The 23,210-nt window shown below is 37.0% G+C and overlaps 3 protein-coding genes and 2 pseudogenes across 4 annotated transcripts; 4 read left to right on the forward strand and 1 right to left on the reverse strand.

The window, feature by feature from the left end:
• The first annotated feature begins 78 nt into the window (after positions 1-78).
• Positions 79-1,627, forward strand: LOC104793428 (F-box protein At2g21930-like). Its single transcript, XM_010519782.3, has 2 exons — positions 79-1,139; positions 1,235-1,627. Exons 1-2 carry the CDS (start codon positions 173-175, stop codon positions 1,420-1,422), a joined length of 1,155 nt encoding a protein of 384 aa, XP_010518084.3. The 5' UTR covers positions 79-172; the 3' UTR covers positions 1,423-1,627.
• A 2,757-nt stretch (positions 1,628-4,384) lies between these two features.
• On the forward strand, positions 4,385-5,616 carry LOC109132184 (F-box protein At2g21930 pseudogene; annotated as a pseudogene).
• A 1,725-nt stretch (positions 5,617-7,341) lies between these two features.
• Positions 7,342-8,635, forward strand: LOC104709243 (F-box protein At2g21930 pseudogene; annotated as a pseudogene).
• A 7,801-nt stretch (positions 8,636-16,436) lies between these two features.
• Positions 16,437-18,501, forward strand: LOC104793438 (reticulon-like protein B10). 2 transcript variants are annotated; one of them, XM_087460010.1, is made up of 6 exons: positions 16,437-16,590; positions 16,715-16,895; positions 17,069-17,213; positions 17,310-17,379; positions 17,483-17,655; positions 18,201-18,501. In XM_087460010.1, exons 1-5 carry the CDS (start codon positions 16,551-16,553, stop codon positions 17,653-17,655), a joined length of 609 nt encoding a protein of 202 aa, XP_087316136.1. In that variant the 5' UTR covers positions 16,437-16,550; the 3' UTR covers positions 18,201-18,501. The 2 variants fall into 2 exon arrangements, with proteins under 2 accessions (XP_087316136.1, XP_087316142.1); XM_087460016.1 differs by having other exon boundaries at positions 16,453-16,590; positions 18,205-18,501.
• An 11-nt stretch (positions 18,502-18,512) lies between these two features.
• LOC104793446 (protein TIC 21, chloroplastic) lies at positions 18,513-20,434 on the reverse strand. The gene is made up of 4 exons (XM_010519802.3): positions 20,040-20,434; positions 19,514-19,771; positions 18,881-19,084; positions 18,513-18,768 (listed from the first exon to the last, which is right to left on the reverse strand). The coding sequence occupies exons 1-4, from the start codon at positions 20,352-20,354 to the stop codon at positions 18,655-18,657; spliced, it is 891 nt and encodes a 296-aa protein (XP_010518104.2). The 5' UTR covers positions 20,355-20,434; the 3' UTR covers positions 18,513-18,654.
• Between the last annotated feature and the right edge of the window lie 2,776 nt (positions 20,435-23,210).

The raw sequence follows: 23,210 nt of genomic DNA on the forward strand, positions 1-23,210 counted from the left end.
AATAATCTCAGTTGCATTTTATAGATAGTGTCACGGAATTGATTATTTATTAATATAAAGTTGAATGGTCCCAAATTTGCTAGATATTATACTTCATTTCCTTCTTCTCTTGGTTTAGAAGATAAGATTTGTGGAGCGAGACCACTCAACACCGTTCATTGGTGTCACCGCCATGGAAAGACAAGAACAAGAACAAGAGGCAAACAAGAAGATCTGTACTGATGTGACAAGCACAAACCCGATTCCAGATGACGCCATCGAGGAGATACTCAAAGCATCGAGTGTTGAAACCCTAGCGAGGTTTCGCTGCGTATCGACGCAGTATGCATCCATGATTCGCAGCCAAGAGTTCATAAAATCACACTTGATCAAGTCTTGTACTCGTCCTCTCAGAAGCCTCATCTTCACATTCATGGAGATGTACGGTTTGGGGAATCAATTCGTCTTCTCAGCCAATCAACCTCAAAATCAAGGTGAATCATCTTCTTTAGCAACTTACCATATGAGTTGCCTAAATCAACTGCACACAACTTCTTCTGCTTATGTTCATGGTTTGTTTTGCCATGGTGAGATGGAGATATATAACCCTAGCACTAGAAAATCCATTTCTTTGCCTAATAGTTCCGCGGATTACATTTACCTGGGTTATGATCCCATCAATGGTGATTACAAAGTGTTGTGTCTGGTAAAAGCACAAGACTTACGTGTTTTGACTGTGGGAAAGGATACTTTTTGGAGGAAGATTCAAGATTTTCCTCCTCACTTTCGTTGTTCTCCTTATTCTCCTGATCTATCTCTCAATGGTGTTTTGTATTATGGAGTTTATCATGATCTCCCTGATGGAATTCTTCTCCGCCCTGATCATTTGATTCCTGCGATTATGAGTTTTGATGTTAGGTCCGAAAAATTTGATCTCATAAACCTACCAGAGTTACCAGACAATCTCATGCATCCAATTCTCACAACCTACGAAGGAAGGCTTGCATTCTTTTGCAATATTAGACATGGTGATTCTAACTTCATTTTGTGGGTTCTAGAGGATGCTGTGAAACATGAATGGTCGAAACACTTGTATGTTCCACCTCCATTAGATGGCCATACTTATGATGATTTTCTTGCCTTTTGTTTTACTGATGGAGGTAAGCTTCTTTTTTCTTAGGCACTTGAAACGTTTATGTTTTGGTTACAAAAGATGTCATGGCTTAACTTCGACCCCATTCTCCCAATGATGCAGGTGAATTTGTTTTGGCACCCCGACTGTTTCATAGTGAAGAACCATTTTTTGTTGTCTATTATGATATCAAGAAAAATGCTGTGAAAAGAGTCTTCATAGAAGGAATATTCACAGAACTGGATGAGGAGACATTTTATATGACACAATCTATCTTCCCTGGTCAGATTGATAATCCCATGTTTCTCTAAGTTTTCTCGCTCTTATCTCCATTGAAATGTTTGTTCTTAATTAAGTTGAAATAATTATTTGGGAGATTTCAAGATCTTTTGTTTTTTTTGTTTTTTTTTTTGTTTTTGGCAAAACTTTTTTTATGTATTCATACTCTCGGCATTATCTCTGGTTTTTCTTAATTACTGTTGCATCTTTTGAATGTTCATGGGGTGCCTCTATGTATTGAACTTGTGTATTTCTGCCTCATCTCATTTAATTTGTAGGCCTCATGTAGTTTTCTTTTTCATCTAAATGTCTTATTTGATAGAAAAATTTGGAAAGATGCATTTAGCTTCCCTTTGTTCGTAGAGAGATGAATATTAAAGAGAGGGTAAATTCATACCGAGTCTGTTAGATTTTGTAATAAAATTTAAAGGGCAGATCGGACTTGGTAAAAGATCATTTATTAGGGATTCTATTGGAATACGAGATGGGAATGTTTGGTTCTATGGGTTCACTAGAATGACGACGAACACGTAAAGCCGGCTTTAAGATGAGGGGAAGAAGATCTGAAAAAAGAGACTGAAAAGAGGACGGTTACGGTGGTGGTTCTAGAGAGATGAAGGAGTATGGAGAAGGTAGGGAGAGTTTTCGTTCATCCAATAACCTATCATGCAATGCATATAAACATTTAAAGTGGAAAGGGCAGATCAGACTCGGTAAAATTATCATTTAGGGATGCTATTTATTGGAAATTCCAGAATGGTGTGGTCTAATTTGGTTCTATGGGTTCACAAGACACACATGATGTTTTTTGAAACTAGAATGACTTGATTTGGTGAAGAGACAAAAACGTTATGGTGGAGGAGAAGATCGAAAAAAAGAGAATGAAAAGAGAAGGGTTACGGTAGTGGTTCATGGTTCTAGAGAGATGAGGGGCGGGCAAGGAGAAGGGTAGAGAGAGGTTTAGTCTGTCGAAAAATGAGGAGAGCTTTATACGTGACAAATGAGGGTGTTATTCTAATACAAATAAAAACGAGAGAAAGAGACAAATGAAGATTTTGTTCACAGGGCAAGATTGACATAGTACTTACACATGCACATTCATAAGCCAGTCATATGCCATGCTTGCTTAAATATAAGATAATTAAAGGTAATTAACTCTAAAACTAGATTTGGAGCCGTATTTATACGTGCACACTTAATATCTTATATAATAAAAGTAGACTTCCACCTCTAAAAAAGTTATATTGCACATGTAAATTCTCTGTATTTTTCCCTTTTATCTTATGTTTAAGCAAATTGTTAATGAGTTGTATTCTATGTTCACAGTAAATGGTTAATGGGCCACACAAATTTATCGTTTTATGCAAATTTCACGACTTATCTCCAAAAAGAAAAACCGAGATAAAGGGACAAATGAGGGTTTTATTCACACAAACATCTAGTATTTAATCTTTTATCTTTGGAATTTTGTATTTTTATTATAATTATTGGTTGATAAATTTTCACTCAAGATGAAATTTCACTTCTTTTTAAAATTATTTTATCAGAAATTTGCGTTTATTTATTATAATATTTTGTTTGATATTTTCACTTAGGATCATTTTATAATAATATTTGTTTATTAGTAATCTAAATAGCAATATATATTATGATGCTTGTTAATCTTTACCATAATTTTTCTTAAAATATATAATACTTAATACATACAAAAAACTCTAAAAGGTTGCCTCGATTCATTATGGCTTTCCATTTCATAATTTTTAACTTAGAATTGAGTCTTTTTATCATAATATTTATTTATTATAAGTTTTTGTTTTGATGATTGTATTATTTTTTTAACTTACAGTTATATATCTTAATATTTATATAGTAGCTCTACTTATTATTTTTTTTCTTCTGAGATAATTTTTAATTTTATTCTTAGTATATATTTTAAAAATATTTTATTACTTTTAAATGATTTTATAATATATTAATTTATTTAAGTTTTCTTGATATATTTCCTCTGCGATATCGCCCCAGTCTTGATGCTAGTCATTCTAGTAACAAGTGTAATTATTCTCTCTTGGTTGACTTGACTTATGAATTTTGCACAACTTGTGAAAACAGTACCCAAGACCGGTGACTATGATCCCTATTTATCCTGTACGTAGCGTTTGTATTGTCTACATGAAAAACTATTATTAGCATATTCATCTAATAAGAGCCATAATTAAAGAGTTTGAACCATCACTATCCTTAAAAAGTATAAACACATAAGTATCCTTATTCTTCTCAGATTCACACTTTAAAGTTCCATTTACCAAATTTGGACGGCACGAAACCGTCTGTAGGTCGGTGTCACGGCTCGTGAGCATTATTGATAAACAGTTCGTGAAAAACTCATTTCCATCCAAAGGCCAAGGATATTCATTGGTATGATGACCTTATAAAGACCTGGTTTTGATACGCGGGGGCTACATTGTACTTCTATACTTCTTTTTTCATTCTGTCATTTTTCAAGTTCTCCTTATTCTTTCGAAACATTTATAATAGTTATATTGATTGTTAAAGTTTAGCATTATAGGAAGAAAAGAAAAAAAGGAATACTCTATTAAACTATATAAGTAAAAAAGTCAATGCTAGGAAATAAAAGTTATGAATGGTTGTTAAATGGTTTTTAGATTATAAATTATGATTTTTATTATTTTTTGTAGTAGATTTTAATTTTTGGTTGAATTTTGGTTTATTTACGAAAAGAGAAGTATTGTAAATTTTTCGTAAAATCTCAAATTTAATGAATTTTAACTTTTGTTGATATTTGTATAAAAAGCTAAAAATAGTTTTTTTAAGTATCTATTTGGTATAAAATTTCCAATTTTTTTGTTTACTATTATTAGTGTTTAGTAGTGATTATACGTATACCTTTTAACTCTGTGACACCCGTCAAAAGGGTTTTTCCCTTATGATTGAAAACTGCACCACGTCTACTCATATTCCCACAAACATTTTTTTCTGATTTGTTTCTCTTTTTGGTTAAGTCTTTTGTGAGTGGGAAGTCAAATCGATATCTCTCTCGTTCGTATCACCGCCATGGAAATACATATAACAAAGAAGAAGAAGATCTCTGATGATATGATCACATGCAGAGGAACCTGCTCAGATTCTGTTTGATCTCATCCCGAAGATACTCAGAGGGTTGCCTGTTAAAACCCTAGTTAGGTTCATGTGCGTATCAAAAGAGTATGCATCCATTATCCGCAATCGAGACTTCATGAAATCGTACTTATCAAGTCCTCGACTCGCCTGCAAAGCCTCATCTTCACGTTTGAAGGGGAGTGTTCCGAGAATCACTTTTTCTTCTCATTTCCTCATCTCCGAGATCAAGGTGAATCATCATCTTCTGTACCAACTTACCTTATGAATTTAGTGCTCTACCGGACTTAACCATTGCTCCCTCTGACGGTTTGATTTGCCATGGACCTACTTCTAGGTTAATGGTATCTAACCTTAGCACTAGACGATTTCATCACTCTACCCAAGATTGATCCTAAGAGTGTATGTATGTACCAACACTTGGGTTATGATCCTATCATTTGTGATTACAAAGTATTATGTATGATGAAAGGCATGCATGTTAATAAGGGACGCCATTTAGCTCAGGAGCTTCGTGTTTTGACTTTGGGAAAGGGAAATTATTGGAGGTTGATTTAAGATTTTCCTCCTCACTGTCTTTGTACTCATGAAACTCCTGATTTATGTATCTACGGTTTTTTGTATTATGTGGCTTTGCTCGACACAGTCGTGAATCATGCAGTCATGAGTTTTGATGTTAGATCTGAAAAGTTTCATCTTATTGAAGGACCAGACCCTTATGTGCGTCCCAAGCATACCCGCTAGGAGGGAAAGCCTACAGTCTTGTTCTCTGGAATTGCTGAGTGTAGAATTAAATTGTGGGTTCAAGAGGATGTTTTGAGACATGAATGGTCCAAGAAGTCTTATGTTTTGTCTACAATAGATCACAACACATTTTTCACCATCTCTTTTGTACCAGTGATGATATGGAAATTGTTTGGGCACCCGACCAAGTGTGTTCAAAACCATTTTATGTTCTCTACTATCATCACACTATTAGAAGAGTCTACATAGAAGGAATCGAACTTAAGGTTCCACTTTCGGATAAGGATCAATATTATAACATAATCTTTGTCTTCTATGGTTAGGTTTATAATCTCATGTTTCTCTAAGAGCGCTCTCACCTCCACTGAAACGCTTGGTTCTTCAGCTATAGTTGTGTTTCATCTACTTACTTGGTTTGATGATCTTTTGTCTTTCTTTTGTTTGGTGACATTTTTTTTATATTCATAGTGTCGTAATGTATGTATTATGTATAGCCTTTCGGTTTTGAATTTGGGTATTAAGCTCTTCATCGTCTATAAAATACCTTTTATACATATCTATCTAATTATAAGTTGATATGGAAAGTTACTAAAAAGTAATTTTTTGAGTATTGTGCTTAATGATATAAGGATCCTTTATACATGTAACAGATCAATAAATATAGCAAACTATCTCAATTTCGAGTGACCTAACTAAGTTTGAATTGGTAGCAAAGTTATTTTTTAAACTAGTATGACTTGCATAAATTCTGTTTTTGGCGATTCAACAGCTTTTTATTAATCGTTGAGAAAAAGTAGCATCAAAACTAGTATTTATTTCTTTCCAATGTTTTTCTGAACGACTAAGAAGTTAAGCTTGTTCAACTTCCCTCAAATTAGGGATCAGACAATTTTATATGGTATCCCTCGACTCGTATGCAAAGTCTCATATCATCAAATATGAGAGCTCGCAATTAAGAAGCTTAAGAAGCATTTCTTCTTCTCATCAATTAAACCTCAAAATCGAGGTGAATCCTCATCATCATCTTCAATAGCAACTATATCCATATGAATATTGTCAGCCATACACAACCCTTGCTCCATCTGTTCATGGTTTGATTTGCTATGGACCTCCTTATAAACTCCTGATATATAATCCTATCACTAGACGATGACTTGTGCCTTTGCTTATATGATCGTTTCTCTTAGGATAGATACGTACATTACTTAGGTTATGATCCCATCGATGGTGATTATAAACAGTTGTGTATGACCAAAGGAAAGGATCATCTAGCTCAGGAGCTTGACAATGGGAAATGGGAATAGAGGAGAACCATTAAAGATTGTCCTCCTCACTGTTGTGAATATCTTGATATATGCATCAATGGTGTGTTACACTATCAAACTGTTTTCGACACAAATCAAGCAGTCATGGTCAGTTTTGATGTTAGGTCTAAAATTTTTGATGATGGAACTACCAAAAACTTCAAGGTACACAAAGCTGATCACAAGCTACAAGGAAAATATTGATATCATCTAGTTTTGGAATGGTGAAAGGAGGTTTCCGTTTTGCGGTGTGGGAATCATGTATTGAATTTTCAAGTCTATTGTCTTACAAATGCAGGTGAGTTTGTTTTGGCACCAGAAACAACTTTTCATGAACCACCATTTTATGTCCTTGGCATAACTCCCACTTCGGATTGGTCTTGACATGGTGAAGTATATGCTTAGTCACACATTTTGATTCTATTTATTTTATTACACATTTAGACTTCCTTTCCATACAAGTTTATATTTCTTACCATGTAAATATTTAATTTTGTTGAATAATAAGTTTCACATTTTTTAAAAGGATTATGTAAAAGTAATCTCACTTGCATTATTTATAAGAAATTTTGGTATTTTTCTCAATTGTAAATCCAAGTTTTATAAATAATTTTTTACCGTCTTACTATAATCCGAATTGAGTTATCCGCGTGTCAAATTTCCTACTGGTTTACTTAAAAGAAAGCAAAACGCGAGCCAATAGATATCATACTTTATTTCCTTGTTCTCTTAGTTTAGAAAATAAGATTTGTGGAGCGAGAGCACTCAACACCATTCGTTGGTATCACCGCCATGGAAAGACAAGAACAAGAACAAGAGGCGAACAAGAAGATCTCCTGTGATGTGAGAAGCACATACCCGATTCCAGATGATGCCATCGAGGAGATACTCAAAGCATCGAGTGTTGAAACCCTAGCGAGGTTTCGCTGCGTATCGACACAGTATGCATCCATGATTCGCAGCCGAGAGTTCATGAAATCGCACTTGATCAAGTCTTCTACTCGTCCTCTCAAAAGCCTCATCTTCACATTCATGGAGATGATGGAACATTTGGAGAATCAATTCGTCTTCTCAGCCAGTCAACCTCAAAATCAAGGTGAATCATATTCTTCAGCAACTTACCATATGAGTTGCCAATATCAACTGCACACAACTTCTTCTGCTTCTGTTCATGGTTTGTTTTGCCATGGAGGTCCTCCTAAGATGGAGATATATAACCCTAGCACTACAAAATCCATTACTTTGCCTAATATCTATTATGAGATGGATTACATTTACTTGGGTTATGATCCCATCGATGGTGATTACAAAGTCTTGTGTATGATAAAAGCAGAAGGCCTACTTATTTTGAATGTGGGAAAGGATACTTTTTGGAGGAAGATTGAAAATTTTCCTCCTCAAGATCGTTGTTCTACTTATTCTCCTGATCTATCTCTCAATGGTGTTTTATATTATGTAGTTCATCATCATCTCACTGATGGGATTCTTCTCCCCCTGGTCCTTTGATTCCTGCGATTATGAGTTTTGATGTTAGGTCCGAAAAATTCAATCTCATGATAAACCTACCAGAGTTACCAGACAATGTCATGCATCCAATTCTGACAACCTACGAGGAAAGGCTTGCATTCTTTTGCAATATAATCCATGGTGATTCTACCATCATTTTGTGGGTTCAAGAGGATGCTGTGAAACATGAATGGTCGAAACACTTGTACATTCCAGCTCCATTACATGGCCATACTTATGATGTTTTTACTGCCTTTTGTTTTACTGATGGAGGTAAGCTTCTTTTTCTTTTGGCACTTGAAACATTTATGTTTTGGTTACAAAAGATGTCAAGGCTTAACTTTGACCCCAATTTCCCAATGATGCAGGTGAATTCTTTTTAGCACCCCTAATGTTTCGTAGTGAAGAACCATTTTATGTTGTCTACTATGATACAAAGAAAAATGCTGTGAGAAGATTCGCCATAGAAGGAATATTCACAGAACTGGATAAGGAGACATTGCATCTCACACAATCTATCTTCCCTGGTCAGATTAATAATCCCATGTTTCTCTAAGTTTGCTCGCTCTTATCGCCATTGAAATGTTTGTTCTTAATTAAGTTGTAATAATTACTTGGGAGATTTCATGATCTTTTGTTTTTGTTTTTTTTTTGGCAAAACTTTGTTTATGTATTCATACTCTCTACATTGTTGTTGCATCTATCGAATGTTCATGTATGTGCCTCTATCTATTGAACTTGTGTATTGCTGCCTCATCTCATTTAATTTGTAGGCCTCATGTAGTTTACTTTTTTCATCTAAATGTCTTATTTGATAGAGAAATTTGGAAAGATGCATTTAGAAAACTAAGAGGTTTCTCTTTAATACTCGTAAAGAGATGAATATTAAAGAGAGGGTAGGTTCATACCGAATCTGTTAGGGATGCTATTGGAAATCAAGATGGGGGTAATTGGTTCTATCGGTTCACTAGAATGACTCGATTTTGTGAAGAGACGACGAAAACGTAAAGCCAGCTTAAAGATGAGGAGGAGAAGATCTGAAAAAGAGACTGAAAAGAGGAGGGTTACGGTGGTGGTTCTAGAGAGATGAGGGGACAAAAACGTTATGGTGGAGTAGAAGATCGAAAAAAAGAGAAAGAAAAGAGAAGGGTTACGGTGGTGGTTCATGGTTCTAGAGAGATGAGAGGCGGGCAAGGAGAAGAGTAGAGAGAGGTTTAGTCGGTCGAAATATGAAGAGAGCTTTAATATACGCACACAAAAAAAAACGAGAGAAAGAGAAAAATGAGGATTTTGTTCACAGGGCAAGATTGACACAATACTTACACAGGCCCGGCTCTATGGGTGTGTTGGGTGTGCCAGTGCACCGGTCCACTCATTTTTTTGGTTTTTTTCCTTTATATTTAGGGCCCAATTTTTTTTTTTTTTTATCATGGAAATTAGGGTCCAAAATTTTTTATAGCTTAGGGTCCATATATTTATTGGGCCGGACTGTACTTACACATGGACATTCCCATATGTCATGCTTGCTTAGTATAAGATAACTGCAGGTATTTAATTAACTCTAAAACTAAATTTGGAGGCCCACTTAATTATATGTGCCCAGTATTTGATACTTAATATATATATATATATTTATATAAAGTTGGCTTTTCTTTCCTCCCTTTTTTCCACCACATTACATCTTATTTTCAATTTTAATTAACAAATTAATCCACATTATCAAAAAAAAATATATATATATTTAATGCACCAACCAATTCACACATTTTTGTAATACTTTTTTTATTAAAAAATATTTTACAATAATTTAAAGTAATATATAAACCAAAAAAAAAATACAACCAAAAAAAAAATCAAAGTCAAATATGAATAGAGATTATATAAATATAAAATTAGATATTTCTATCATAACATATAATAATTGTATAAATATTTGTAAAAGACTAAAAATAGGAGAAAAATAAAACTATCAAACATTTAATGGAACAACAATTACTTTCAAGAGTTACAATTATTATGATAAAGAAAATAGGGTGAATTTGCTCACTGACCAAAACAAAAAAACTATAGAAGAAAATAACCAACAATTTGAAAAAAATTAGGAAATTAAGATTAGGAGTAGAGAAAATTACCAATTTAGTGTTGATAGATGGTGGTGATGGTGGCCGGCCGGCGGAGGTAGCTGGGAGGTGGCCGCCGGAGTTGGTCGCCGGCGAAGGTCACTGGAGAGAGTCGCCAGCGAAGTTTGCCGGAAAAAGTCACCAGAAAAGTTCACCAGATTTGGTCGTTGGCGTTGGTTGCCGGAATTGGTTGCCGGAAATGGTCGCCGGAGATGGTCGCCGGAAGTGGTGGTAGGAGTGGTGGTGATTGTGGTGGTAGAGGGTGATGGTGGTTGGGGTGGTAGGGGTGGTGGTTGTTGTTATAAGGGTAAAATATGTAATTAATACATAAAATATAGAGTATATAGGGTTTATATGGTTAGTATGGTTAGTATGGTTAGTGGGTTAATTATAATTTTTTTTAGGTTATTCTTGCTAATTTCCCAAGAAAATATGAGGTTTTTTTTAAAAAAACAAACACAAAAATTTAAGGGAATTTGTTAGAAATACCCATTTTGATATACCTCTTTTCAAGAATACCCTCTTTTTGGCCGTTTTCATTTTTGTTCTCTTTTATTTTTGATGACCATTTTACCCTTATATGAAAATTAATTTAATCAATAAAATGAAAAAAAATTCGACATATTTTCCCGCCAAAAAAGTTTCCCGCCAATTTTCCCGCCAAAAAAACATTCGAAAAAATTTTCCTGCCAAAATTTTTGACAAAAAAAAATTTCCCGCCAAAAAAAAATTACAAGTCTTTTATAAGGTTTTTAAAGGGTTGACAACCTTGTAAACGCTTTTACAAGGTTATTAAAAAGTTATTAAAATGTTTTTAAAAGAGTTTTAAAAGCATTTACAAGGTTTTTAGAAGGTTATTATAAAAAAATCTTTTAAAAGCTTTTTAAAAAAACCTTTTAAAAACCTTGTAAACGCTTTTAAAAATCTTGTAAAGGATTTTAAAAAAATATAAAATTCTAAATTTTTGGCGGGAAAATCAAATTTTGTAATTTTGGCGGGAGTTTTTTTATTTTATTTTTGCGGGAATTTTTTTTGATTTTGGCGGGATTTGAATGAGAAACGGTGGAACCAACACCTTAGGAAGCTTCTCCTTCGTTCCCAATAACAGCTCCCCCTTCTACAGCCACATATCTCTCCAAATACACCAAGAACAAGACAAAAATCTCACAAGAACAATCTCAAAGGCTCTCTAACGCTTTCTCTCATTTTCTCTCTTTTCTCTCTTTTCTCACACAACGACGACAAGAGACCAAAAACCTAAACCCCTAATTCGTCACTCTCACTTATATACTTGGTTTAGGGATTTCCAATTGAACCAAACCGAACCAAACAACAATTAAAACAAACCAATCGAGATTGGAAATGAAGGTGTCGATCGACACACCCATGGTGTCGATCGACACTCAGACCAAAATTACAATTTCTGGTTCGTGGAAGTTACAATTCTCCCCCACCAACAAAGATTTGTCCTCGAATCCCGGAGCACCGTCCATCCATCAAGGACCTCTGTGCCACCGTCAATACGGCCCGCACATCGTCCGACTGGACTTAAATACCGTCAGCCAAGGTTTCCCGTGCAACTGTCGCAACAGCCCGCACACCTCCGACTGAACCCCGAGGTCTCCCTCTAGTCAATATACTCACATCCAAGACCTTATTTGCTCACAACTCAATGCTTCCCCCGTCCGTGGTCATAACCAACGAATCATGCCGGCTCGCTATCAGGCCAACCGCCTTAAGCTGAAACATCCAGGAAGTCACTCACACACACCCCCACCCCCGCTCTCAGGTCGCAACCCTCGAGACATACTGGATCACTGCCGAACCGCGGCTCACAGCTACGGTATCCAGGGAGTCCCAAATATCCCGCTTTTGGGTCAACACTCAAAAGCGCGCTCTAAGAATGTCATCTGAAGAAACATACCACTCCCACTTTCCGGACACATAGTCCATCAAGCTATCGGTATCACATGAATTGGGCTCTCACGGCCTTGAGCAAACAAGTCTGATGTCATCGAGTATCTCCCGACTAGATCTACCTCAACACTTTCCACAAAATTTCCCTTTTTAGAAATTTTTTAGCTCTGGAAACCTTCTTTTTGTGGAAACTTCCTATTTATGGAAACTTTCCAAAAATAGAAACCCGAGCTATTTCTCTTTTTCCCATGACAACAACAGCCAAAAATAAAGAAAAATACTCATCTTATTAATCTCAAAAATGTCATAATCGTTACACCCTAACGAAAATACATAAGAAAAATAAGATACAACGTTCTAATCCAATAACCCGCATCCCAAACACCACCTCATCTTGGTACTTAGTTTCACAACCAACCACCCCTAAGCGACCAAGTATCAAGAGAGATGGGCTGGAATACTCCGTGCCCGCTCCAGCCACAGACTACAACTTGGACCCGGCTAGACAAGCTCAAGTCACGGCCTGCTTCTCAAACCACTTCTTAAACCTTGCCTTCATCCTCGCCTCGGGCTCCCAAGTCTGCTCCTCTACTCCATCACAGTCCCACAGGACTTTCATCAAAGGAATCTTCTTCTTCCGAAGTTCCTTGACTCTCCTCTCGAGCACCCTCAACGGTCTCGCCTCCAAGGTCATGTTGGGCTGAAGATCCTCAGAAATCTTAGCCAACAACCGGTCACCCTCGTGAAGACACTTCCTCAGCATCGACACATGAAATACCTTGTGAAACGCACGCATAACCTCAGGTAACTCCAGCCAGTATGCCACTGGCCCCACCCGCTCAACCACCCCGCAACATGGCCATCTTGAGGTACACTCTATCGCCAACCTGAAACTCAAGATCCTTCCTCCTCTTATCAGCATAGCTCTTCTGCCGATCCTGAGCCTCCTTCATGTAACAAATTGAAATGACCGCACCCGGATTCCCAATCCTTATACAGGATCCACTGGAAACGATCTCACCGGAACCCCATAATTCCGACGAGACAACCGGCGTAGAAATCGCTCCTTACAAAAAATTCCACAGTACACCAAACACCACCTCATCTAGTTACTGAGTATTTGATTCCGTCCAGCTACGGACAACACTTCCCCACAAATACTCCAATTCACTAAAACTCCTCCAGTACCCCTGAAACCCATGACATCACTTCAGTCAATCTCTTAACATCCAAACCTTACTCCAACTATCTTCCAAAGACCCAAACACATAACAACATGCTGGTGTCGACCAACACCACCTTGGTGTCGCTAGACACCCCAACTTTACCACAAAACTGTCTATACCAGACCACAATACAAACACTTGATTAAAATATAAACTAACCGTTAATTCTACAAACCCATTGTTGGATATGAAGCTTACAGCACCACAAAGCTAGCTACCAAAATTCAGCCAAATCAGATTCTGTTTCATCCCCCAAACATTGCCCCGAATTAGCCCTCTCGAACCAGTTTGCGCTGTTCATCTGCAGGTGTTGGTGTCGACCGACACCAAGCTCCTTCCCGCCCTGAATCTCTAATCCTTCACAACTATCGATTCCCTAACCAATTAAGCATCAAACAACATGACTTACCAGGATAACAGCTAGGAGAAAGCCTCCTTGTGTCTTTTAATCCACCACCAATCTCCCATCAATCCCCTCACACATGAAGAAGATGGATCCCCTTCTTCTCCTTTGTTCCTAGCACCAGATCTCCACTCCACAGGAACAGATCTCTCAAACAATCTAATAATCATCACAATCTCTCATGAACACTCTCCCTTCTCTTTTTTTTTCTCTCTCTGAAAACGGCGACAAAAAGCCTCCCCCAAAACCCTGAGTCGACCTCCTCTTTAAATATGCGGTTTAAGGATTTCTAATTATACCAAACAAAACCAACCAACAATTAAAACAAACCGATCAAAACCGAAAATGTTGGTGTCGATCGATACATCAAGGGTGTCGATCGACACTCAGACCAAAAATGCAATATTTGGTTCGTAGATGTTACAATTCTCCCCCACAAACAAGGATTCGTCCTCGAATCCCGCAACATCGTCCATCCGTCAAGGACCTCCGTGCCACCGTCAACACGGCCCGCACGTCCTTCGACAGGACTGAACATCGTTAGCCAAGGTTTCCTGTGCAACTCTCGCAACAGACCGCAAACCTCCGACTGAACCCCGAGGTCTCCCTCTAGCCAATATACTCACATCCAAGACATTATTTGCTCACAACTCAGTGCTTCCCCCGTCCGTGGTCGCAACCAACGAATCATACCGGCTTGCTATCAGGCCAACCGCCCTAAGCTACGGCATCCAGGAAGTCATTCACACACACTCCCCCCGCTCTCGGGTCGGAACCCTCGAGACATACCGGCTCACTGCCAGGCCACCGCCTACAGCTACGGTATCCAGGGAGTCGCTCACATCTATTCCCCCCCGCGCTTGGATCGCAACCCTTGAAACATACCGGCTCACTGCCTAGCCGCGGCTCACAGCTACGGTATCCCGGGATCTCAACAATCCCGCTCTTGGGTCGTCACCCTAAAGCGTGCTCTCGGATCGTCATCCGAAGAAACATACCACTCCCACTCTCTGGCCACAAAGTCCATCGAGCTATCGGTATCACATGAGTTGGGCTCACACGGCCTTGAGCAAAATATTCTGATGCCATCGAGTGTCTCCCGACTAGATCTACCTCAACACTTTCCATTTCTGGAAACTTCCATTTTTAGAAACTTCTATTTTTAGAAACTTTCCACTCTTAGCAATGCACTTTCCACTTGTCTCGAAAGACCGTCACGAAAACCACTTGTCCCGAAAGACCGTCACAAAGACCATACATCCCGAAGGACCGTCACGAAGACCACTCATCCCGAAGGATTGCCTAAACAGGCCACACTTTCTGAAGGACCGCCACCTAGGCAACACTCGCTAAACAGCCCGCCACAAAGGCAACACAATTGGCTAAATAGCCCGCCACAAAAGGCCACAAAATTGGCTAAACAGCCCGCCACAAAGGCCACACAATTTGCTAAACAGCCCGCCACAAAGGCCACACAATGTCCCAAAAGGCCGCCATACACGGGCACACAATGACTCAACAGTCCGCCACGAAGGCAACTCAAGCCCCTCCAAGGCTCACTACCACAAAAAAAAATGGACAAATTCTAACTCACATAAACTTTACATTTCAAGAATCACATAAACATTCAACCATTACGCATCAAGACTCCATAAGAACTAATCATCTCCTGAAGTGGCACCCAAAAAAAAAAAATTGCAATACGGTCCATTGGGTCTGATCAACCTGCTGCCATACTCACAACACGTGCTGAAGTGGAACCCACACTAACCACACTCTCATATCCCTCTTGACCTGCATGCAAATTCGTGACATCCTATCCCGTGGAACTCAGGATCGACCGAAGAGCATGCAGATCAATTGGTGGTAACTTGTCATGTGGGAAGGCTGTTAAAGAGTGAGGACCAGGGTTCGAGGAACGTCTGGCGCACCAATAACCTACTGGTGGATTTGGATATCCACAGTGATGGGATATGATCGATGCCCTACAGGACCAGCTTGGAGCTCGTTTGGGCGGCTAGCGCTGGCTAATGGGGTCCGCGAGACAAATTGTCACATGGAGGAACATTTTAAAAAAAGGACATGGAAAAAGGGGCATTTTTTAAAATGCTCCAAAATTTTAAAAAAATTTAAATCAAAAGGTTATTCAATTTTTGGTGTTAAATTATAAATTCATTGACATCTATACTGATTTATATCTTTAATATTGAATAACTATAGTTATATTCAACAGTTCGTATTAACAAAAAATTTATACTAAAAAATTGATGATTAAACTAAAAAGTCAATCAAAAATAGAGATTTATTTCAACACATTTTGAGTTGATGATTTTTTTATGACATTTTTCCCATTTTCCATTTGTAGTAAAGTTTGAGTCATATCTCTTTGAAACAAAAACTGATTAATATAATCATTTGTAACGTAATAATTTCATCTAAATATACGAGTGGATTTAAAACCTAACTATAATGCCAAACCGAATTACAAATGATTATATATGATTACAATTGTATAAAAAAAAAAAAATTTAAACACAAATATTAAGAAATGGAGACTGAAGCTGAAGGAAAAAAATAAAAAGTGATGTTTCTTTTAGAAAGTATATAATCAAAGTTGAGAATGGTTTAAAAGAAACATCACTTTTTACCTTACTTTTAAGGGACAATTAGATTTCACCTTAATCTTTAATTAACTTAATTAATTGATTTTTAAAAATGACTTAAAATTAATAAAACGATGTGCGAAGAACGAAAAGACTCGAGGAGACAGTTTTGGGATTGGTGAGAAAGAGAGAGATCGCTCCAATGGAAGAATCTGTTCATCAATCTATTCGCTTTGGCTCAGGTTTCTTTCTCTCCACTGTTTTCATTCTTTATCGACTCCACATACATACATGTAGATCTCCCCTTGAAATCGCACCGATTCCATTTACGATTTTTGAAAATTTTGTCTCAACTGATGGATGCAGTTGCGGATTTGATCATGGGGAAGAACCGACGCGGAGGCTTTCTCCTACTCGGATCAACGACGCTGTTATGGTTCCTCTTCCAGAAATGTGGATACAGCTTTTTCCCCTTTGTTGTTAATACTCAGCTCCTCCTCCTCGTTATACTCTTCCTCTGGGCCAAATCTGCTATTCTCTTCAACAGGTAGCAGAATCTCACATTCGCATCATTTACTACAAGCTATGGTTTTAGGCTAAGTATGTAGAATTTAGCTTGTTTCTGTTGTAGATAAAGATATGGTTACAGGACAAGTAGTTAGAAAAGTTATGCATTAGCTGAGCTAAATCTGAATTGCTCTCTTTGTTTTGTTTGAGTAGACCTATGCCACAACTACCTAATCTTGAAATCTCTGAGGCATTTGTGTTTATGGTGGCTGATGGTCTACGAGTGTGGATTAATAATACCGTGCTCGCTGTTGCTCGTGAGATTTACGTTGGAAGAAACGCAAAGCAACTCTTTCGGGTCAGCTAACTGTATTCCAAGTGATTTTGTTCTTTCGTTTTCCTTGCTTTTTAGAGTGTAGCTTAGGATATTGAAACAGTGTTATTGCTATGACAGGTTAGTGTTGTGTTGTGGACAGTATCATTTGTTGGCAGTTTCTTAAACTTCCTCACAATTCTCTATCTCGGTGAGTAGATTTGTTTTCCTTTGACCTTCATTATTGAATTTGCATTGAAGACTGCTCAATTTACCTAATTAACTTTCTCTGTTGTGATGATTTAAATGGATAGGTGTTGTTCTCAGTCTGTTGATCCCCATTGTGTACGAGAGGTACCAGGATCATATTGATGATAAGCTATCTTTAACACATCGAATCATTCAAACACAGTACAGGAAGATCGACGAAAGATTACTTCAGAAGATTACTGCTAAGCCTTCAATTAAGATTAAGAAGATGCAATAGGCAAGCTTACTGACCCTTGTTTAAGCATTTATCTGCTAGCCCTTTGATATATTATTCGATTTCGTCACAGCTATGTTCCTTTGTTATGCCTAGCACATGAAGATTGTAATTAGCCTAGGGGCTAGGGGTAATTAATTAGCAATATAGACAGTTTTCCAGGAAAGAGATAGAAAGTTTAGACTGTAGTAGCTCAGTCAGTCAGCTTAAAAACAGAGCCTACATAGGGAAGTTGAGAGCTGAAGGTTTAAAAGAGAGTGAGAGGATACGTTTGGGGGCGCATTCTTGATTTTGGCATTGGTCGAGAGTTTAGAGCTCTCATTAAACAAGTTTTCTTTCGTGTAGTTCTTTGGTGAATTCAGTTAGAGGAGTTCACCGCTTACCATTCTATCTGCCAAATAGTGTATATTTACGACACAAGAGTGATATATGCATGAATGTTAAGTAGATTAGATAGACATCAATGGTATAAATATTTATGTATGATATGTGTGCTGACAGGTGGATATTTTTTGACGTCTAATATGTTTCCACTCTTTTTGTTGCAGCCAGTGAAATAAACAAGACATAATACGACTGAGTTGGGGATGTAAAACTGAGGTGCAACAGAGCAACGTAACAAGCTATGATGAGTATACGAGATGAGACTTGAGAGTTTGATTGTGGTTTTCACACTCGAATCAACCTTTAGTTGATAGAGACAATATGGATGAAGAAGTCCATGTCTATGTGTAACTTCAGGAACTAAACGTGGTTGGTTCTAATTGGAATATGGGACAGTTTTTTTGGCAAACTATTATTGGTTATATAATGTTGACTTGTGATTTTATTAGTTATGTGTTGCAGTTATACGACCTGTCTACATAAGTGATAATTTATCCGATAAATCACAGTTGTAACTCAGGAATGTTACCAATGGTTTCGTTCCGAAGTTTAAGAGGAAACAAGCCACATATTTTAACGTTTATGATTACAAGAAGTGACGCCACAAAAGGCAGAAACTCAAGCAACGTTAGGAGCTAAGACAGATTCCGAATTGGGCACTGTCACAGACCGCAACAGCTCCAATGAGCAAACAAGGCCTAGGAAATGAGAGAGTAAGGTGTTCGCCGATGCCTGCAAAAGCGGCTCTCAAGTCAAACAGTGAAACTTGCACAAATCATTTTTGCAAATCTTAAGAGTAAAAGCTTTATAAGAAAACAGCAATATAGTAAAAGCTTTTGTTCACCTGAACTAGGAAGACATCAAGAGCAAGAACGGGGCTGTAACCCTGGGAGACTCCCTGGTAGAAAGGGTTAGCTGAGGTTGTTAAAGCCTTTGCAACTAAAAACCCAACCGTTGCTTGCATCCCGAGAAGTGCTGCCCCCATTCCCAAAAGATTTACCATAATCCCGCTCCTCAAACCTTTAACGACATCAGCACGAGGCGGGGCCTAAAACAAAACACAACCTTTATTAGAAAATCGGATTTCTCGCTTTCATATATCCAACTACACAAATGAGAAACAGGACCCAAGACGCAGTAGCAGCAATTGGAGACCTATGCAGCTTGACTTGATCATACAACCAGCTTAAGAACTTAAATATGATCAAAGGTTCAACAGCTAGTAGCATAGTAGCTACTACTATATTTTGGATTCACAGACTGGTCTTTAAGAAACAATGTTAACCCAATTTATGCACATACGAAGCTACAAGCGCTATTGTATGAACGTTCACTTCCACAGAACTGAGTGATTCAACTTAAAAGACACATCTTAGGATCCTGACTGTTTCTAAACATTTTACACGTTAGTGAAGTCATTAGACCTTTAAAAGCAGTGAGTCGGATTGAACTACAATAAAGAGTGAGACACTGTTACCTTGGCAGGGTCAATGGCAGTTCGACGAAGCCTCTCTGAAAGCCGAATATACCCAAAGGACCAGAACACCGAAACAAACGACGCAGCAATCCCACTTGCAGTAGCATAAAAGGTAGCAGGTGAAGTAGGTTTCCCTGTAACAACAATGGAAAAGGATAGAATCACAGCCGCCACAACGGTTGACACAAGCTGCCCCCAGAAACCAATACTCCCTAGCCTCTTGAAGTACCTTGACGTCTTCTCCAACCTCTTTGCTACCTGTGAAAAAACCACTCATACTCATAAAAAAACTCTCTTTCACCCCAATACAGTTCTTAAGTTTCAATTCTGAAAAACTCAAAATCCAAATTGTTATCTACTTCCTAAAAACAAATCCTGATTCAGGAGGAAGCTGTGAATGACGAGTTTTCATTTTCGATTTGCTCAGACACGATCGTGCTTAGTTTCATTTTCGATTTGCTTAGTCAAAAAGCAAGACGAGAAACTAAGATTCGAGCTGGAAAATGCAAAAGAGAAGGAGAGAAACCTGAGCGAGCTTTGCCTTGTCGACCTCATTATCACCGGAAACGGAAGAAGTAGACGTCGGAGAGGAAAATGCCACCGTGGATGGTGCGAAACTAGGTTTAGATCCTCCGATTTGGAAACCGTAGACGGATAGAGACGGTGGCGACAGGTGTGAAGAGACGGTGGATTTCCTCTTCGGAGCCAAGAGAAGTGGATTGAAAAATGGTAGGGAGCGAGAAGAGAGGCGTTGGTTGCGGCACGAGTTCTGAAAATCTGGCCGTAGAGCGACGGCGGAGACGCCGGCGGAACTTACCGGCGGCAAGAGTAGTGACTGCATATTTTTTTAAGTTGAGAGTATTTGTAAATTGGTTGCTTTTTAGGCTTCGTTCTATCTTAATAGTTGCAATGGGCTTTTTGCTACCTAACGGCCTTTTAGAGAATATTTTTTTTCTTTTTCTTTTCTTCTTTATTAACGGTCCAACAGTATTTTATTTTCGTATTTCTTTTTTATCATTTGTAAAATAATCCTCAAAAATACTATTATAATATACTCAAAAATACTATTATTATAATATCATCACTAGTTTTTTTCCTACAAATATCACTGAAATATAAATCTTATATAATAAATCTATAAATAATTAACTTTTTTCCGATTACTTTTAAGGTTTGTGCAAGTTTATCTGTTTTTTGCAAGTTTTCTAGTGGTCAAGATTAAAAAATTTTAATAATCAACTTTTTTCTTTTAAATGATAAATTTCAAATTTTCTATTTGATTATCTGTTTTTGCAAGTTTTCTCTACCAAATTATCGTAGTCTCTAACACTTTTTCATCCCTTTTATTTTATTGTAATAATTTTATCTGAAAGAATGAATTTTTACATATACAAAATATAGCCAAACACATGACCATAAAGCTAAACTATCTATCAAAATTTGGGAAAAATATCATTAAAATCCTCAAGTTACCATTTTCGTTGATTTAAATCACGAAGTCTTCATTTGTTGAAAAAAATCTTCACTTTTTTATTGACTTCTATTTAAATCATGAAGTCTTGTTGACTTCGTTGTTTGAAGCACAACGTTAACTGGCCAGACAGAGATATTAAACAGGATTAATTAGGCGTTAACGAGATCCGTTAATTACATCCCTAAATCGAACCCGATTATCAATTCTTTCGAAAATCCCCAAATCACAAACCCTAATTTGTGATTCCTCCTTTCTTCTTCGATTGGATCTTCTTCTGCGAATTCAACTGATGACTCCGGCTCCACAAACACACTTCGATGGCACTCCACGGTCAAACGAAGCCACCACCAATGTCTCTGAGCTAGGACTCATCTGTTGAACTCGAAGAAGAAAAGAGAAATCGAAGAAGAAAAGAGATTATCGATTGGGGTTTGAAATTTAGGGAAAATGAGAATCGATTTCTCAATTGGGAGGGGGGTTTAGGGTGTTATAAACAGCGTCGTTTTGCTATTAACGGATCTCATTAACAGATAATTAACCACGTCTAATTTTTCCATTTGGTTACTTAACGTTGTGCCTCAAAAGGCCAGGTCAACAAGAATTTGCGAATTATTTGGAAGTCAACAAAATATTTGTATGTTTTTACCTCCAAATCCATAGTTTGTGCTTTAAATCAACGAAAATGCTAATTTCGAGATTTTAATGACATTTTTCCCATCAAAATTTACATGGAAAACTGATTTTGCATCATAACATCCAAAAACAAGCATAAGTTATCTGACCAACACCATAAAAATCATTTTTCGTTTTTTTCTTGATTTGATATGACAATTTCCCTTTGCAACGATTGATATCAAAATCAGTGAGAAAACAAGAACTAATAAAGAAAATATATATTTCTTGCAAATCTTTTTTCTTATCACATTATTCTTTTGCCACTCAAGTTAACATTAAAAAAAAATATTTATCCAACGTAAAGAACCATATCAAATATATACTTCTTCTTGGCATGTCCTATTTTTTTTTACTTTAATGCCTAAGAATCTATTCAGTGAAAAGATGTAAGTCTAACTGAATCTTCAAATTTATTATGATACGTCAAAAATGGATTAGGCTGACTAAATTTGAACAAGTTGTTGAAGCATTATACATTGCGGTATCCCATTGCGTGTGATATTCCGATTTCCAAAGCAAAATGTGGTAAAATTGGACTAAGTTCTAAATATCTTAAAAATCAGATTTGTTTTACATACCAATTGCTTTTTTTTGCTGAAAATTTACCATTTGTTTACTGAAAACTTACCATGGATCTATTTCTCGGATTTCTTGATATATGTCACACCATCAATTTCGATCCGTCCATAAGGCAGGTAAAGCATATGCTTTAGGCCACATGATATATATTAATTATTTGAGCTATTAAACAAGTAGTTTCTGTTAGCACGATGGTTATAAAAGAAGTTTTTGGGCATGGTATATTATGTATAGTTGATAGATTTTAAGAAAAAACACATGTAAAAAATGCTTTAGGCCTCTCTTACCTTAGGGTCGGCCCTGCACACCACTATGGAAACCTTGTTGGTGGGGGTGTAGAAAAAAATGGGGAATATCTTCGATTTAAATCAAGGCTTTTGTTTAAAGGGAACCATGAAGATTGCAGTTGAATTTATGTTGATGTACCTCGCCGTTGGTAGGTATGGTGTTGAATGTGATGTGGGTATGGAATCTCCATTTCAGTTCATGGCTAATTTTCTCTACTCATCCATTTTGTAAGACAACAATATTCAAAAATCACAACAAAAAAAAAAAAATCCAAAATATATCACTATGTTCTTTTTTTCAAAAGTTATAGTTAAAATATGTTATTTTTTTAAAACTACCACAAAAACTAAAACTAAACTTTAAACTTTCAAAACTAAACCCTATATAATAAATCTTAAACTCTAAACCCAAAACACTAAACAAAAATCTAAAAATGATCAAAAAATTTCAATTGTAAAGGTAACGTTTAAGTGGCTTTGTTTCACTTACTACACTTTTGTATTAGATAAGTTGTACAAAAACATATAAATAATAACAAAATATTAATAGTTAAGGTCAAAGGTGTTCGTTTTTTTTAATAAAAACTTTTCAACTACAATAGAATAGTTTATTAATAGTGAATTTGAGCAAATTATCCAAATAATATTTTCTTGTTTTATTTCAACTTTAAATAACAATGTC

This window comes from Camelina sativa, chromosome 1 (assembly GCF_030686135.1).
Source record: "Camelina sativa cultivar CO46 ecotype springtype chromosome 1, ASM3068613v1".
Lineage (NCBI taxonomy): Eukaryota > Viridiplantae > Streptophyta > Magnoliopsida > Brassicales > Brassicaceae > Camelina > Camelina sativa.

What these genes read in the sequence shown, in the direction of transcription:
- LOC104793428 (XM_010519782.3), top strand. Translation starts at nt 173, where the DNA reads ATGGAAAGACAAGAACAAGAACAAGAGGCAAACAAGAAGATCTGTACT. An exon ending in CTTTTGTTTTACTGATGGAG is followed by an intron (nt 1,140 to 1,234) that starts GTAAGCTTCTTT and finishes CCAATGATGCAG; the next exon opens with GTGAATTTGTTTTGGCACCC.
- LOC104793438 (XM_087460010.1), top strand. Translation starts at nt 16,551, where the DNA reads ATGGAAGAATCTGTTCATCAATCTATTCGCTTTGGCTCAG. An exon ending in ATCTATTCGCTTTGGCTCAG is followed by an intron (nt 16,591 to 16,714) that starts GTTTCTTTCTCT and finishes TGATGGATGCAG; the next exon opens with TTGCGGATTTGATCATGGGG. An exon ending in TCTGCTATTCTCTTCAACAG is followed by an intron (nt 16,896 to 17,068) that starts GTAGCAGAATCT and finishes TTGTTTGAGTAG; the next exon opens with ACCTATGCCACAACTACCTA.
- LOC104793446 (XM_010519802.3), bottom strand. Translation starts at nt 20,354, where the DNA reads ATGCAGTCACTACTCTTGCCGCCGGTAAGTTCCGCCGGCGTCTCCGCC. An exon ending in CTGCCATTGACCCTGCCAAG is followed by an intron (nt 19,085 to 19,513) that starts GTAACAGTGTCT and finishes GTTTTGTTTTAG; the next exon opens with GCCCCGCCTCGTGCTGATGT. An exon ending in TTGATGTCTTCCTAGTTCAG is followed by an intron (nt 18,769 to 18,880) that starts GTGAACAAAAGC and finishes CCGCTTTTGCAG; the next exon opens with GCATCGGCGAACACCTTACT.